Genomic DNA, 18489 nt, shown 5'->3' with positions numbered 1-18489 from the left:
TTGACTTGAGTGATAAAATAATGCATTAGGGAAGTATGTATATAATCAATATATACATTTTAAATATAAGTTTGTATCAATTGTTTTCTTGTACAAAAATTATAATAAATATTTTTACTTAAAAATTATAATTTAATTATAAGGTTTATTATGTCGTGACAGAAATAAAGATTTAAGAATACAACTTATATATTTTCATCATCATAAAGTGACTTCCTAGATGTATTTCTTTTGTCGAGGAAAACACTTCTATCACTCACACGCAAGTTCATGTATCTTTTAATATCTTTCATCTTTCCTGAATTTTCGAATTTGTTTTGCATAGCCTTTATTTTTGTTTCCATTAATTTTCGTCTAGGTATATGTCTCAATGAGTAATCCCAGTCTCCTGTTGACTTCAAATCCAAAAGTATTGGGATCATATGATTAATATTTAAATTCTTTTTGGAACCTGGTGCCCATTCTAAGTATCTATCGAGAGGGAGCTTGGCCATTTTGATTCCATCTCTCTTTGCTTTTGCTAAGGAATGAGGTTCATTATTCATCTGAAATTAGTACAAGTAAAAATTAATTTTAATGTATTTTAAATACATAACTCATTCTAATAAGTAGTAATAAAAATGTACAAACCTTATCCACCATACAACCAATTATATATACAGCATCATGATCAAAATATGTTAATTCTTCTCTGCAGTGAGGTGTCAGGTAAACTAATTTGTCTTTAGGAAACAAGTCCAAGTAAGATTTAGTATGAATATTTAATGGAAACCAGGGTTCTTCCAATGAAGGTACATTTTTCTTGAATTGTTCCATAAATTTTCCTTCCTTATTAACATTGCATAAATGTAAATTAAAGGGTTCTTTATGCAACCTATTATCACCAAATACATAGGTCAATTGTTTGGCAGCATTTAATATTTCTCTATTAACCATGTGCTCTTCATATGAACAATCAATTATTACGGATTGGCCATATGTCAATGCTTGAAGGGCCCTGGAAATATACTTTTAAAAATGATTTATGGTAAATATTAAATTTAATAATATCTAGAATAAATTTGCATTTTCAGTCATATTTAATTTAGAAATCTCACTCTAGTAGTCATAATTTGAAAGATAATTTAAACACTCCATTTATTTTTACTCCTCATAGTCGCTTAAAAGATTAATAAAAAAACATGTAATAATTTTTTTCCGATATATATTTATCTAACCACCACCTGATGTAATGTGAAACTGCTGTTAATAAACCTACAATGACAGTATAAGCATTTCTGGTTTTAACAGTATCCATTTATTATTTAACAACATAACAATTTAATAATTATTTACCTATAATTATCAAAATTATTTATTGATTGGTCTCGAATGCGTAGAAACAGTGATAGATGTTTTATACCATACAATAAGTCATCTGGGTATTCTTTAACTTCTTCTTCATCCATTTCATCCAACTCTCTCCTTCTAGCTTCTTTCCTGGCCTAAAATGTTTTATAAAGTTATACAAACAAATATAATTCTGAACATAATGTATATAAAATAATAACCAATAATCATACCTTCTGATTTATTTTTGACATTTCATTTTTCCATAGGTAACTCAGATAGCTGGTTCTTTGATTTCGAGACTGAAGTTCTAATAAATTTTCCCAATTAGAAGTATTCATTCTCTCAGGGGCTGTCCTTCCATCTTGCCGCATGACTTCTACTTCCAACATCAACACTCTTAATTTCTTCTCTTTTTCAGGATCCCCTTTACATATATCATTAACAATATTTTCTGAAAAAGTAGGGAAAGTGAGGTTAACCTTGAATGCCTTAATTTCCGGAACAGCAAAATGGACAACATTTAACATTAGAAAAACTAATATTACACCTGTATCATCCTCATCTTCAGCAAGTTTTGATGAGTAGCTTCGAGTTATTTTAAAAAAGTTTCGTTTTATAACTCTAGGTTTTATCATAAGGTTTTTTATGTTCCTGTGTCCTACATGAGTAATTAAAGATTTTACACAATACATGATTACACTATAAAATAGATATATTTACGAATTATACTTTATGTTTTGGTTGTTATTATTCGAAGTTAATTTTAAATAAATATTCAGAAAAATAAGCGGCAACGGTGGAAAATGGGAATGGATTTATACTACTTCATAATCTATGTTTATAAACTATAAGTACTGGGTAATGGGTATCCTATATAAAATCTACAAGATAATATGTATTACAATTAAGATATACAAATTACAATTTAGAAAAATTCAAAATTGTTTTTTTTTCTACTTGGTATTATTTGGTTAGCCTCTCCAGGGATGTCAATTGTCAATCCAATCCGTTATTCGACCTCGTTATAATAGTAATTTCGGGAATCTGTCCGATTTATAAACCTATGTTTCTGATAAAACTGTTTTTGCGAAATTTGAAGAAAACATAACTGAAGTATAGAATCATTTTTATAAAAACTCTAATAATGCATAAACTAGAGTTGAGTACCATAAAATATCAGATATCCATTTTTAGAATGGTTTTGTACACTAAGTATTAGTTCTTCTCTATAATGAACAATTAGACGTATGTGTAGTTAGTTTGTTTATCATTTTTAGTATACAAAAGTATCCGTTACAAAGGATGTTAGCATTAGTATCGATAGGAAATTTAATCGATATCACGATGTATCGATTTTTTGTTTTAATCCCTAAATAGTATATTATGTATGTATATAAATATTAAATATTATACGAGTAAATTTTACTCTGTAGGTACTGGGTAGGGATGATCGATATTGACATCGATGTCATAATCGAAAGCCCAACATCGATGTTTGATATTTATCGGAAACCGAATCTTTGTTGGATAATATCGATTTGTGAATGCGTTCATAAAAGACATAATTTGTTTCGTAAGTTGCATTGGTCGTGCGGTAGTCGGTACTGTAGGCCGTGAGTTGACAATTGACATCGATGTTCGATTCCGTTAACATCGCTATTACGATATTTTTATTTTGCTTTCAGTTTCAAGTTTCAACATCGATGATCAATGATCATCGAGCATCCCTAGTACTCGGTCTCCTCATTGCAAGTTTGAGGTTACAATTAGCTTAGCAGTTAGCTGATTAGCTCCTTAGCTCATCAATTACAGTTAATAACAAAAGTAAGCCATAGCTTCTTGTCTCAAATTGGATTTATGGTACTAGTACCAAAAGAGACAACATGTCAGTCTCAGCAATGCTACGCAGAACTTTAATAAATGGAACCGTATATTCAGCGGCTGCAATGCGTATGGCTTCAACACAACCGGATAAAAATGTATATTTCGATGTCACAGCCGATGGTGAACCGTTAGGCCGAATAGTTATGAAACTAAATTCTGATGAAGTTCCTAAAACTGCTGAGAACTTTAGAGCATTGTGTACTGGTGAAAAAGGGTTTGGTTATAAAGGATCTTCATTTCACAGAATCATTCCTGCGTTCATGTGCCAAGGTGGAGATTTTACAAACCATAATGGCACTGGAGGAAAATCTATTTACGGCCGGATGTTTCCTGATGAGAACTTCAAACTGAAACACACTGGTCCTGGAATTCTATCAATGGCTAATGCTGGCCCCAACACTAATGGATCGCAGTTCTTTATTACAACTGATGCTACACCATGGCTTGACAGGAAACATGTTGTTTTTGGTTCAGTAGTTGAAGGAATGGATGTTGTGAGAAAAATGGAAGGTTTGGGTTCCAAGAATGGAAAGCCCTCTAAAAAAGTGGTTATTGCAGAATGTGGTGAGTTAGATTAGTTTAAATTTGAGAGTAGTGTAGATTTAAGAATCAGTGTTATATATTAGTAATTATTATATTGTTTTGTATATGTATATTGTATAGTAAAATTAGTAGTTAGTAAAATCTATATTCAATTTATTATCTTTTATTGATACATCCCATATACAATTAAGTTACTATACTACTTGTAAAATCAATATCATCCATAATTGTTTTAAATAGTTTTTAGTTTGTAGCATTAAGTATTCTTATAAAAATCAAAAAGGTTATTTTGTTTCTGTATGGATCTTGGGCATAATTTAGTATGAGGGAGTTTGTGCATTTACTTATAAAAGGCTAATGTAATTGCTGGGCACTTCAGGGTGTTTCAGCTGTAAGTTCATGACTTTATTAATTAGATTATTTCCTATAATTTTCTAGATTTTAAAATATTGGTTATATTATTAATAAAATTATTTGATCATAATTAAATTTGAGTATTCCATAGGTGATATGGATGAAGAGCTGAATCCAGAGTAACAATTTAATTCACAATTGAAAATAAAAATCCAGTTTAAAATATGTATGCAATTTTTATTTATCACTAAATGCAACAAATTAGTTTAGATATCAATACCAAACAATAATGTTGGTGATTGATGTGACAACAGTACAGCTAAATCAGTATCAAGTCTTAAGGCTATTGTAAGGCATTTTTAGATAAACACATTATTCATATCAAACTATGACTCTCTTAAAATTAATAATTACACTAAGACAAAATTTACACAGATACACAATTGTCTTTTCACTAATCTCTGTGATACATTTAAAAAAATATACTAAAATAATGTGTATCACTATGATCGTAATTAAAGTCTATAATTTTAAATTTCAGCCCATAAATTGACAGATAATCATAAATTTCAATAAGTAATCACAAATCATCATGAATATATGTATGTAACAAAAAATACTTTACATTTTAATGTTTTTTAAATTGTCCCAATATGTTTAGAAATCAAGTAAATTCTGATTTAAAATTAGTATTTGTAATATATAACAACTCCCAATGGCTTGTGACAGACAGAAAAGTACTACTAAGGTTTTAAGGTATGATGAACTAAAATTTTACTTTCTCACTTATCAACATGTTAAGATCACTATCAATACAACAATACTATGAATCACTCAAAAATATTATAAATGGGAAGTGATTATCTTAATTGGGATTTTAACTACCAACATTTTGAATTTACATTTAACTTTTCTTCAGATTTACGTAATTAAAACAAAGTTATAGACATAATTTTGATGAAACAAGATTAAGCAAGAAGTGAATATTTCAATCACTTAGATAATTTGAAATCCAAAAACATAGTATCTGTGTTCTATATGCTACTCTAGTATTTTGAATTTTTATTGATCACTAGTACTAAGGAAATAGATTTTTATAGGAATGTCTAAAAAACAAAACATTTGCTATCTAATATTGAAAAGGTCTTATTTTGTGCAGGATATTATGTACTAAATGGTTTATCATTAGTGTATAATCAAAGTGAGCCCGAGTTGTTGGATGCACTTACATATTATATTCTTGCTTATAATTAAATCGCCTATTTTAACAGAATCTATAAAAAATAAAGAAACAACATTATCTTAAGAATTTGACATAATTACTTTACTTTGTACTTTCTAAGATTTTAATTGAACCAGATGTTTTAAGGGCATCCAACATTTGGAATATCTTCGTTTTTCTTATTAAGGCCTTGTGATAATTATATATCTGTTATAGTGTAAATATTTAATTTGTGAATAACTTTCTGGGACATGTCAAAATATATATATAACTCTACCATCACACTAAAATGAAATTATTGCTTAAGACAATATAAGTACAAATAGTAATTTTGAATGTAATAAACATTATCTATTAAATTTACTACTTTAACCTGAAATAATTATAATAATTATGAAATTTACATCTTCATAGATTGCACTAAAATTTTCCTAAAGTGAATACAAAATAAAAGATGCTTTAGAATACCTACACTCGGCACTACAAGAACTGCCAGAAGCAAGTTTCAATGGGAAGCCTAATATCTACTAAGATATGGTTTTCAATCACTTGCATTGTTTAAGCTAGTAGAAGAAATAATTTGTACAGTCTTCTCATTTATTCATTCATCAATTAACAACGTAATAGTGAAGAATATAGAAATTATTTACTCTAGTTATCACTCACTTTCGAATTTAGTCTTTAAAATTTCACTAAAGTTCTTCGTCGCCACGAAAACACTGCGTCTTGAGATTTCCTATTGAGGTTAGAGCAGATGCTTTTCACGCAGCACATTAAACCTATCACTTTCTTATAAATAAGGACATCTCAAACTTGCGGATCCGATGGCACCGAGAGCTGGTCGGCACTGCGGCCTTTTTGTATCTGAAGACTGAGCTCGTTGGGCTCCATTGTGATGTGATGGGACGAAGTCCGCTTGTGTTTCGTCTCCGGTGGTTTCAAATCTTTCGAGTTGGTCCTTCTATGGCGAAGAACACCCGCACCTTCAATGAGGCGTTTGCTCTCTTCATCTGTACATTTGTTCAGCGGCAGGACGGTCAGGTCGAGACTCTCCATGCTCTTGAGGGCTAGCTGCTTGAGCTGCTCGAGGCTTAGATCTCGGGAGTCCCCTCGGGAGTGGACTTTGAAGTCACGGGAGCTGTTCCTCGAGTGTCCGCTGAAGTCACGCGAGGTCGAGCGCGGGAAAGCATCTCGAGAATGTCTCGAGTCACTTCTGACGGGTCGTGATCGTTCAGGTTCCTCCAAGGAGTGCTGCCTCCCGCGGGGCTCCAGCTGTATTGTTTTGGAGTCGTTGCGCAGATGACGCGAAGCTACCAGAACTCGTGAGTTCTTTCCGATGGTACGAGGTTGGGAATCCTGCGAGTACTGGGAATCTGTTCGCTGCAGTTTGGTGCCGTGATGTTCTGGTTGAACATCTGGGTCCATCGGAGATGTGATCGCGGAACTAGGGCCGGTGGTCAACCCAGACCTGAACCCACTTGCGTTATCCGCTGATGGCAGTTCTTCGAACACTGAAAAGATGGATTTTATTGCATTAAGATGGGTCGCTATGTAGCTCTCTGGAGAACTATTTTACACATATCGTGAACTTCTAAATTTGGAATTTTTAAACACTAGTCTAGTCTAGTATAATCAGAACATTTATAAAAAATCTATTAAAAGAAATTAATAAATGTTAGTATTGCACGCCTCGCAGTGCTCTACTCTCGACATGTCAAAAAACCCATTCTTTCGAAACTTGAATGACTTTTTTCTCACTAATATAACACTTACAGGATAATATGAGTGCACTAAAATCGAGTTAAATAATCTATCAAGCACATATGGTATTTTTTATGAACAATTATTTTGTTTAACATAGTAAGTAATAACATTAAAATCAATCATTCTTGGACGTCCGTCTGTCTGTGTTTATGGATATGGATCCACTCAAAAATATACATGGGTATGTGGCAGAGAAATTGGTCGAATAATTTATCGTACCAGAATACTTTTTTCTTATTATATAAAGTTACCCTGGGCTGATTCCTAGTTAATATTAGCGTTCTAAGTACTGTCGTTTAATTATAATTTGTAAAAAACTAAAATACGACTGTGTATTTGTATATCTATATATATGTACATTTATTTTAGTATATTTTTTTTTCCTCACCTTAGAGTTATGGCGCCACTTTACATTTTTTTATTATATTATTGTTTTTTTTTCAATCATTCATTTTCATTTATTTTTTATTTTGATTTTCTTTTATTTTGTTTTAAAAAACTTGGTTTTTTGTTTTAGAATTTTTTTTTAATGTGAATGACCGCTATGAGGCGTGCACTTTTGGATTTTCCAAATTATTTATTAATTGCTATTGGATCATGTTTTCTATTTGCGTAACGTCACGAATCGGTAACAAAAAAATGATTTCGATGAGACTTACATTTGTCGAGGCTGATGATGGAGCCAGCAATGTCCTTGTGGTCAAGTGGTGGGACATTCTCAAGATGACGGCGGCGTCTGACCAGCCACCAGTCTATCATAAATATCCCCAACGCCACTATCTTGATGCCTCCGCAGAGTCCTACGTATCTGTAATACACATTTTATCTCTATTATACACAACAAGCATTTAGGCCAGGACACACATACAAACTGTAAACGAACTCTAAAGAAAAAATAAGTCAAACTTATTTTCGTAAAACACGAATCGTGAACCGATTTGACCACAAATTGGACATTTATGGTTATACAATCTTTATTTCAACAAATATAAACATTTATATATCTATAATTATGATCTTTGCAGCGAGTATTTACAGTTAAACATCACAAAAACAGAAAATAAGATTAAAAAATACAAAGAAACAACAACAATGAATGATAAATAAAAAAAAAAGTAATTTATCAAAGTGGGGTGGTTTTGCACAGGCGCTAATTAAAGATTTAAGTTGGCGTCTGTTAGAGAGTACACATGAACCCAGAGCTGGTGTTTCCCTAGCTCAACGAATAAAAATCACAATAGAATTGGCCTGGCAGCAGGCCGGACCAAACTTTTTGGTTTTAATTTTCTATTTATTTAACAAAACACAAATCTATAATTTATTGTCAGTCATAACTCAAAGAGGTAATCGACAGGCAGGCTATTAAATAGTTATTCTGATCACTCTCATTTTGAAAGTATATCGTGACCAGCTGAAACGTTAAGTGATAAATATTCTTGTATCTTCTGAATTAAATGAATCTTCTTTATCAAAAAGACAAAGCAAAGCATGCCAAAAACAAAATGAAAAGTTAGTCAACAAATTATTTTATACAATGAGTAAAGAATACCTGTATCGAAACTGTTCGATGTCATAGAGAAGACAACGGCCTCCGTTGACCCCACTACAGGTTTGCTTCCAGAGTAGACATGTTGAGTCAATAAGGTTACCGAACACTATAGGTGCCGGGATGTAACCGAACACACGGAATATCACGAACTGCATGCCCAGCGCGAACGAACGCTCTTCTTCGCTTACTGACCTGTGGATATAGAAATGACACTGAAATTACTACTTAAGCAGGTTTAGTTGTCCAAAAACAACGTTTCTTTCTATATACGCCAGGTACAAGTCACACAAGTCAAAGGACTAAAAAGGAAGTACAAAATAATTTGAATGGTAATAGCTTATTTATATTTCATTCGTTGTTTAAAAATAAATAATACTTATATCTAATTTACGATACGACTGAAGGTCCTTCAAGAAAAGAGAAGCGTACCTATTCCTAAAAGGCCTGCGGCTTGGGGAGCGTTCAAGTATTACGTCACGCAATTTTTGGAGATTATTAATGTTTTAACGCAAAAGGAGCTTACCTAAGCACGATCATAAGCAGCGGCATCTGCGTGACAGCGACCACAAAAGTCATAAAGAAGAGCAGCACCAAGAAGGGAAATATGGTGGTGCAAGGCGGATTGCAAGCGCCAGCCGTGGCAACAGGCACCACCGTGACCTCGCTGTACTCGTGCGCACCCGCAGTTAAGGCCGCGGCGGATGCCCCGCCCACTACAGAGGCCACGCCCATTGCATCCCGACTGTTCTCATGTACACCTGACGTAAATCAATGTCTTTTACTAAAGATATTATGTCTTTAAGATTTAAAATTCAATTAACAGAGGTTTAACCTTAACGGCGCTAAAATTACGGTCTAAAATCTAAATAAAATTCAGAGTAAATTAAAGTTAAAGCTACTATTACAAACGATTTTATAATATTAACTATTTCTAAACCGGTCCAAATAAAAATTACACTTGGTTTCCTCTTCTAGCTTAAGATCCTAAATCGTGTAAAAGATTTTACTCACAAGCGCAGTTAGTAAAGTTAGATCTCGACGAAGAGAAAGCGGCACATCCGGCGTGACAAGGGGAGAAGTATGTGAGCCCGTTGTTCCCACACACTGGCTCCATGTCAGTTTCCGTACACAAACAGTTGAAGTTGCACGCAGCCGTCAGATTCACTTTAAACGGCTCTAGATTGCTGCAAGATAAATGTATGTTTCTGTATTATGAAGAAGACAGATTTCTGTTTTTGTAACGAATAAACTCAAAACAAATGAACAGATTTAAAAATGCTTTCACAATTAGAATACATAGTATAGGTATGTTATCTAAAGCTGGCGGCTTCAACACATTTACACTTTGTGCTTGTGTAGTGTCTGTGAATAAGCGCGAGACGTGATGTCAAACTGAAATACAATCACAAATACATCATGAAAAGACTGTCCGTCTCTCTCGCGCTCGCAGCTTATGAATACTCATACTTTTATACAAAAGAGACAGTAATTGTTTTTCTTTTGCTACTGTTTATGTTGATCTTTACTGTACATGTTGATCTTTTTTCAAACATTACCAGGGCAATCTCGTGAAATGGTGCACAATGTTTTTAATTATTTTAAGCATCTTAATAAAAACAGTTTAATAAAAAAATGTTATATTTAATTTGACATCAGATGCGACTGGGGTTTCTAAGAGGAGTATTGAAAGAATTATATATATTTGACACATTTTTATTTATTTACAACCCACCCAACCTTACTAAAACCAGAGTAGACTAAAATATATAGCTTGGCAAAAAAGTCATATTTTTAAACATACTGTATAGTGAAATTGCATTAGTGTGAGTACTGTGAACGCGCCAGCTTTCGATAACCGACCTATACAATAGAACATACGGCTATGATATCTTATTTAATTTAAAAATTAAAGTCCAGCCGTGCGAGAGGCCCCCTTTTTTTATAAAGAGCCCAGATACTTTAATGTTTTTCTAATATGAACGATCATCTCATATACACAAAGTGTTAACTGTCTAGTGAAGTAAGATATTAAAACAGGTTTTTTTCGACCAAATTTAGAAAAACACGTTAATTAGCGATAGAGCAAATTATTCCCAAGCAGTAAAATACAGCGTCGAAGTGTTCGTACATTTGACTTAAAACTTCAATCTATTGAATTTTTATAACAATACCAATGTAATTAATAAACTAAACACTAAAAGGTAATTTCATTTTCAAAAAAACTTACCTATGGTTCGTATAAGGTATAGTTGTTCCAGCCATCTTGATGTTATCGCATCCCAGAAAGAATAATAAAGCATAGCACGAGAGACATATAGTGTTTGATATTAGGACGAATTGAACCGCACCCTTCGGTCGAAGCTCCAGACGTTTGAGAAGGCAACCTCCCATGAAGATGCCGATACAGGCTCCTGGGATGGCCACAGATCCTGTAGGATAACACGCGTATGATTTAATCAACTGTTTTGGCATCGATAAACCTCCTTTTTAAACTACAAAATCTAGACAAAGTCTAACATCAACTCCATGCAGTTGGGTATTGTGATAGCGGACAAAAAGTAAGGCCTTCCGAGAACTTCAGGTCAACATATTGAAGAAAATAATGAAAAACTTAAAAAAAAGTTAAGTTAAGCCATAGATCAAATGAATTGTCATGATATTATCTAAAATAATTCAGTTTTTTTTTCTTTATATAATAAACTAAAATTCATGAAAATATTCCGATTCAAACATTTTATAATAACATAAATAATTCAAGAATTAAGTCCTACTACACTACAGTCTTGCATATTTTTATATGTTTTTTTCCTGGCTATAATTTTAATTAAATGTATGTAATTAGTCTTCGATAATATTTTCGACCAATATTCTAAAATAAGAATTAAACTTAAATAATTACAATTCATGTCAAAGTTTCCTTTAAAATATGACAGTTGTTCAAGCATAGTGCATTATTACATAGTGGTAGTTATAAAGTTCTTTTTTCTCAGATATTTATATCTTGATTGATTCAGAACTCAATTTTACATACCTGTGAACATGCTGGCTTGGCTCTTTCCCAGACTGAACTGAGTTTCCAAATACTTGGGCAGAAATACGACAAATCCAGATACAATCATCAGCTCCATGCAGGCGCCCAAACACGTCACCACGTAGACTGGATTCTTGAGTAGACGCCACATCGACACAGGAATATCTAATGAGAAAAAGCGTACTTTTTTAATATATTATATAAAGAAAACGCATCAAAACTCTTAAAAAGCTCAATAACGACAAGTCACAATAATTATATAGATTTGCAATATCATCGCTCAGACTTCAGATGTTCAAGAAACAGACTCAGAATGTTCCAGAACATGCCGATAGCCCATTTATATTTATGTTAAGATATATTAAAATATACAATGCGGCAACTTCTTTTACACATGTTCGCATGTACAAAATATTGCTTCATCAGCAATATTTTAAGGAATTATATGGTTTAAGTATATGTATATATATATAGTGTATTTGCATAGATGTAGTTAATTTTAATGAGACTAAATTTAGTGAAGTATCCGTTAAAACTTAAAAAAAACCAGGAATAATATTAATTCAGTTGGCACGCAGTTGCCACTTTATTTAGAAATCAATAAAACTTAATTTACACAAGAATTAGGACTAACAATGTTCACGGTCGTTTACGGTTAAAAAAAGTTAATAAAAACGTATACAAAAAGTGTTAGTGGTGAGTGCGAGTGAAACATTGTAATTCTATAAACCAGTCATGCGTATAGATCACCGATAACAAATGTCATATATTATATAAAAAGTACAACACGGCAGTTTTTTTAACACGTAGATTTTATCAAGGTTATATATTTCAGTGTTTTTAAAATTTTATTATTTTATTCTATATTATTTTGTTAAATTTAAGTACCTAATGAATCAAGGAACAATGCTATGTGCAAATATATTGAAGTACCACAACCTTCCATTGCGGTATGCGACACACATTTTTTTGTATGGTATTGATAATTTATATACAAATACTTCTTATATTTACGTATTGACGTCGATTACAAATGGGCAAGAGTTTACCTTTTATATCTTTCCCATATCCAGAATCCTTGATACCATTCTGAGGTTTAGGTGGCGGTTTAGAGGTACCGGACCCACTGGCGGCAGCTGCTTTTTCTACCAGTCTTATTTTCTCTTTTTCATGTACCAACACTTTGGGGAAGGAGAAGAATGGTATAGCTATAAGGATAAGTAAAAGACCCCCGAGTAGAAATCCACCCCACCACATTCCTACCCATCTATGGTCAGTGGGATCTGAAATTAATAAAAAACTATTATTTTAACTCCTGTCTGATTGACATACAAAAGAGTCATCCAGATGAATATTAAAAAATACCACGTTCACAGCAATAGCAATATTAAGCAGCGTTAATCTATGCTCTAATATATAAAATTCTCTTATCACAATGTTCGTTCCCATACTCCTCCGAAGCGACTCGACTGATTCTTATGAATTTTTTATGCATATTCAGTAAGTCTGAGAATCGGCTACTAACAATCTTTCAAACCCCTAAATGTTAAAGGTTGTCCAATCCTAAATTTTAATTTTTTAGATAAACTTTTTTGGTTTTATTTTTTTACGATATAGCATACAAAAATACATACAACCTTTAATTTTCAGCCCTCTACAAGGAACCTCTATTTTTTATTTGTTAATTAAAATCTTATGACTTGAACTCTGAGGTTTATATAGAGAACAATTCACAGAAAAACCTAAAAAGTTTTCATTCCAGAAAACCGAACAGTCTCTGGGATATCATACCAAAATATTCCATGTTGTCATGTAGGTACTAAAAAGGTAGACTAAGTAAAATCACATTAAGGAGAAACGAAGTTCGCGGGGGCAGCTAGTATTTCAATATAATTGCAACATTTCCAAAGGCTTCAATTATAATAATAACTTGTCTTGTAACAAGTGTCACGCGTGTAGAACGTTTGCAAAAAAGTGCTATATAAGAATGTATAAATTCAAGGTTTTACCCTCTAAAATTGTTTTTTAAGTACTTGCGTCAATTAAATGAATTATTAAATAAATATTAGCAAACATTTTATACTATTTCAGGGGAACATAAGAATTTTTCTTTTTGCAGGCAGGCTGACTGCGGATTTTAGGTCTAAGACGCGCCGATGCCCTTATGATATTTTGTTCTGCACGCGAATATAATCAAATGATAATTGCCCAGATAAAACGTGAAATCAATAAGACGGATTAATAAATATTCTATAACATATTAAATTTTATGCATTTTAAATATATGTAATTAGAAGAATTGTTTTGTTTATAATTAAATAAACGCGTGTGTCACGCGACCATATCAAGATAGTTTTGGAGTTTCTGTTAGTTAATTAATAAGATACGCTTTATTTCAAGGCTATAATAAGGTAGAATATGTGCTCATTTTATTTAAAATCACCAGGAACCAACCAATACAAGGTTATATAATTAGATTGACATTTAACGAGAAATCAAATAAAGCATTTGACATTTTAAATGACACCAACATTTAAACAGATCCTAATGATTTTGCTTTACTTAGACGGCTTGAACGCAATGTCGTGCAATTTAATTTTTTTTTGAAATTGTCCCGAATCCTGTATGGTAGGGGCAAACAGATTCTCATTTTTATATTTATCATAACACAATCTTTATTTCACAAAAATCTCCGACAGGAATCTTACCTATCGTAGGTCCACCAGAGAGGGAGTCCATGTGAAAAGAAAGAAGATAAGCACCAAGTAAAAAGCCTAAGACCGGTCCAAAGGCGCCCATACTGTACATACAACCTGAAAACACAATACAACTTTTAAAAACTTCAAAATGCTTAGATCAGGGTGACTTCTTACCACGCCTATAGCTCGCTATGTACCTTGCTTCACCTTAATTTATCTTAAAGTCAGCTTGATATGATAAAATGGTTCAATAATATTCTAAAGCCTTGTACTTCCATAAAAACCAACTTGTATTTCCGAATAAGTGCTTGCATATTAAAATGGCACCTACTTTTCGCATCGTTGGTTTAGTTTCTTGAAAACGAAATACATAATCTTTAAGATAAAGAGATTTGCTATGTTATACATATTTAATTAGAATATAACCCGGATTAGCACGTTTCACAATATTCGCTTACGTAAAGATGACGTAATTGTTACGTTATGTATAGTGCAGATCATTTATTTGATATTGGGATTGTTTGACATTTATTCATATTCAATGCATTATAACGTAAATGCCAGATGAAACAAGTAAAATGAATTTCCTTTTTCATTTTTAAGCGTTTAACCCAACAGTTGGTTTAATGTTGAAACATACAAAGGACTCATCACTTATGCCGCTTAAGAAAAATCATTAGTCCTACCTCCCAAAAGACTATGGGACACATTTTCGAAAAAGACATACACAATATACATACGAAAATATTATATATTTAAATTTTAATGTTTATTGAAGATAAAAATATCAAAACATAAACGTTTAGCAAAAGCATTGCTTGTGTTTACTTTCGAATAATAAGGGCACAGTAGGTACATGTCTCGACGCATCGCGCCGTCATTGCGGTTCAAAACTAGGTCATTCTTCGTTTCACGGTCCTGCTTCGTAAAATTTTCACTTACATTAGTTGTTATTATGTTTCTCCTTATATGAAACAAATTTTAGGTATACAAAAATTTAACCTTTGATAATTCTCAAGCGACTGCCATTCTAGTAATACTTGACATTAAATTATGGACGCAAAGAGAGTGGTTACGACTGAAGGCTATATGAGAGGCTCTCGCGGTATAAGTCACCAATGAAAAAAACACGACGTACTATGTAGGGTCGTTTTATCAAGATGTTGGATAAAACCTTTTTTAAAGCGCTTTAATACTGTTATTGGAGATGATTCATTGAAATGACCCATTCAACATCCTTTGAGGCTTTTCATAAACTTTCTTTTTCGAAACAGACGCTCAAAATTATAATTATATAAGTCAAAAACGAGCATTAACTCTTTGTGTTTGCACAATGCCATGTATAATGTTTAAGCCATTATGAAATTTGTATCATAATACGAGTTAATCATCTTATATTCTAGATTTATAAACAAAATCTTATTCATATCAATACGCCACATCAGCTGGGTCACACTTCGCCCTACTATCAATAAAGTGCGAAGCTGCACATAGAGCATAATTAAATAGATCCTCTTGTAAACATAAACACGGCAATGTCAATGACAATTAATTACATAAGCGAAATGTGTCCACAGTGACGGAAATTTTACTTTTTAAATAAAAGGGCGGGTCAAGGTTTTCTGATCGAATCCTTGGGTTGGACTGTTCAAAAACTATTGGGTATTATTATTACATGCGAGCTCCAAAATAAATATGAATTTAAATCAATACTCAAAATTTAGCCATACAAATCTTGAACTTGTGAAAACCATTATTTTAAAAATAACACGGAGAAGCACTTGATAATCCATATATTATTGCATCAATCTAAAAATTATTCAATTAGCGAAGTTCTATTTAATTATCAGCAACGACAGTGTTTGATGTTTCAATCCATCAGGAAAATATATATTGTTTAAGACACTTCGATTCGCGACTATTACATAATACCAATTAATCATTCACTATTGATCTATTTTTGTTACCATTGCATTCGGAAATTCCTAGACTGCATGCATACGAATGCGCAATTAGTTTTATGGCTTTTCCTATGAACGATGGAACGGCCGATATTTATCCCATTAATCCCCAAAATCGCTTAGGAATAACCAGTTTTGGAGCCGAAAAATGATATATTTTTTGCAGGCGTGAACCGGTTTTTGCTTTTATTTAATATATTTGATTTTAAAAAAATACATCAGAATTTGTCACAGCAACAGCAATTTGAGATCTCCTTTAAAGAAAAAACTTTTAACCGGATTGAAGTTATGTATTATTATCAATTATTCAATCAGGTTAAAAAGTTTTATCTTTAAATGTGTAAAGGTTATGTAAATCAAAGACAATACTATGAGATCTCCTTGTTTACTTTTAATTAAAAATATCACTACTGGAGGAAAGTATGACCTTTTAGCTATTTATTTAGATGGGAATTGTACTTGGTAATAAAAACGGTAACAGAGCAAAGTCACGTCTGGCTGTAGGGGTTCGTTGAACTAAGCCGTACACGCCGCTTATGAGACATCGTGTGGTTACAACGCACCGTTCGATATTACAATAAATATTTATGGAAAGGTCGATGGAGGCATTTACTATCATAAAACAAAGGCAGCTAAATACTATTAAAAACTTAACAAACGAATGGTATAATCGGTGAATAATGTAAATTCGATAAGAGCAATTGAGGGTATAAATAAGCACTTTCTTTGTTGAAACTGTGACGGGTCATAAATCATGTGAAAGCAAGACTATTATAGAATTTATTTTTCATGTTAAGAAAATGGTTTAAGTTGAAGAATTATAATAAACCTTTTCATGGCCATTAGAAGAAGCCTTAACGATTAATTAGCTTAGACGTGGTCTTTGGAAAACATATACCTTTTTGAAATGGTAAAAAAATACATATATGAACAGGAATCTATGAATTGATGTATAATGGTTGGTTCATACCAACGCGGCATTTAAGAAATAAAATTACGATTAAACCTATAATACTGTTTACAATATTTTTATTCAATGCTATGCGTGATTAGGTTTTCATGGAGTTACATCGACTTTAATGAGATTTGGAAGAAAATATATTTCTATAAGCGTGAAATGTACATTTATTAGAATAATATTTTATCGATAGTGAATACAGCGTTTTTTACTAACATACCTAATTTAATGATTGTACATTACTGTTTTTATATAAGCGAAAAATATACTTTATGACTTAACAGCTTGTTCCGGTTTCGCAAGGCAAGGATTGAATTTTTGGAAATATATATGTCTATTTTACTCACATAGCATTCTAATAGTGATTTTTTTTTATATTTTCCGTTTTACTTTACGACATACATATTACACAAAAATATATTTCTTTCGATTATTTTCTATGACAGTATAGATATTGTCTAAGAATATGTATATGGTACATACCATTTACTGATGAAAAAAACATTAAAACGTAATCGGTATTGAGAGGTCATTGTTATACTGAAACAATCACAGCTTCCTATAGACAAATGCTAATTGCGAGTCACGGTGATGAATAATAAAATAAATCAATATTGCACGACTAACAATTTAGCATCTTTCATTCTGGCGTTTTGGTATTGCAATATAGTGATAAGTATATATTGCACAATTACATTCATAAGAAAATATACAATATATTTAAGTCAGTCTAATAAAAAGGCCAGAAATAAATTATTGAAACTCATAGGATGAAAATACTTATTTTTGGTGATAGAAACTGATGTTTTCTTTTCTTTTTCGTGTTCTATGTAAAAATACGATTCATAATTATACAGATAATACCTATAGGAATCGTAAAAATAACAATAAGAATTTTAGTGAATTAGAACAATATGCAGTGGCGGAACAACACTATATGGGTGTTATATTGAAATTGTTTCTTTGATCATATGTCTTCTATAGGAAAGTAGGTGATCAGCCCTCTGAGCCTCACACTTCATAGGTTTGGACCTCAGATTCCTTACGATATCTTCACCGTACGAGCTAGTGTTAATTGAGCATAAACCACAAAAACCGGTTTTGTGGTATATGTCTCCAACAAAGGGGAGTTTGAACGCCGTACCGATTTACTAAATAATTATACATTTTGAATATTAATAGCTAAATAATA

The 18489-nt window shown here is 32.1% G+C and overlaps 3 protein-coding genes across 4 annotated transcripts in view; 1 reads left to right on the top strand and 2 right to left on the bottom strand.

Moving 5' to 3' along the window:
- Positions 1–171: 171 nt before the first annotated feature.
- Positions 172–2517, bottom strand: LOC125063282 (mitochondrial ribonuclease P protein 1 homolog). Its single transcript, XM_047669653.1, has 5 exons — positions 1880–2517; positions 1563–1783; positions 1336–1484; positions 631–997; positions 172–545 (listed from the first exon to the last, which is right to left on the bottom strand). Exons 1-5 carry the CDS (start codon positions 2022–2024, stop codon positions 186–188), a joined length of 1242 nt encoding a protein of 413 aa, XP_047525609.1. The 5' UTR covers positions 2025–2517; the 3' UTR covers positions 172–185.
- A 513-nt stretch (positions 2518–3030) lies between these two features.
- On the top strand, positions 3031–3911 carry LOC125063289 (peptidyl-prolyl cis-trans isomerase-like). The gene has a single exon (XM_047669665.1). The coding sequence runs from the start codon at positions 3216–3218 to the stop codon at positions 3792–3794; it is 579 nt and encodes a 192-aa protein (XP_047525621.1). The 5' UTR covers positions 3031–3215; the 3' UTR covers positions 3795–3911.
- A 418-nt stretch (positions 3912–4329) lies between these two features.
- The window catches only part of LOC125063269 (solute carrier organic anion transporter family member 5A1), a 33961-nt gene continuing 19801 nt past the window's right edge, over positions 4330–18489 (bottom strand). For both annotated transcript variants that reach the window (XM_047669633.1, XM_047669641.1), the window contains exons 8-16: positions 14388–14492; positions 12729–12962; positions 11680–11844; positions 10876–11077; positions 9660–9832; positions 9172–9406; positions 8649–8840; positions 7759–7907; positions 4330–6846 (exon numbers count right to left, since the gene is read on the bottom strand). In XM_047669633.1, the coding sequence (XP_047525589.1) occupies positions 6143–6846; positions 7759–7907; positions 8649–8840; positions 9172–9406; positions 9660–9832; positions 10876–11077; positions 11680–11844; positions 12729–12962; positions 14388–14492 (2159 nt within the window). In that variant the 3' untranslated portion in view covers positions 4330–6142. The remainder of the gene's footprint in view (positions 6847–7758; positions 7908–8648; positions 8841–9171; positions 9407–9659; positions 9833–10875; positions 11078–11679; positions 11845–12728; positions 12963–14387; positions 14493–18489) is intronic.

The sequence above is a fragment of the Pieris napi genome, chromosome 1 (genome assembly GCF_905475465.1).
Source record: "Pieris napi chromosome 1, ilPieNapi1.2, whole genome shotgun sequence".
NCBI classification, from domain to species: domain Eukaryota; kingdom Metazoa; phylum Arthropoda; class Insecta; order Lepidoptera; family Pieridae; genus Pieris; species Pieris napi.
The sequence above is the reverse complement of the archived record's forward strand: the minus strand, read 5'-3'. Positions and strand labels throughout refer to the sequence as shown.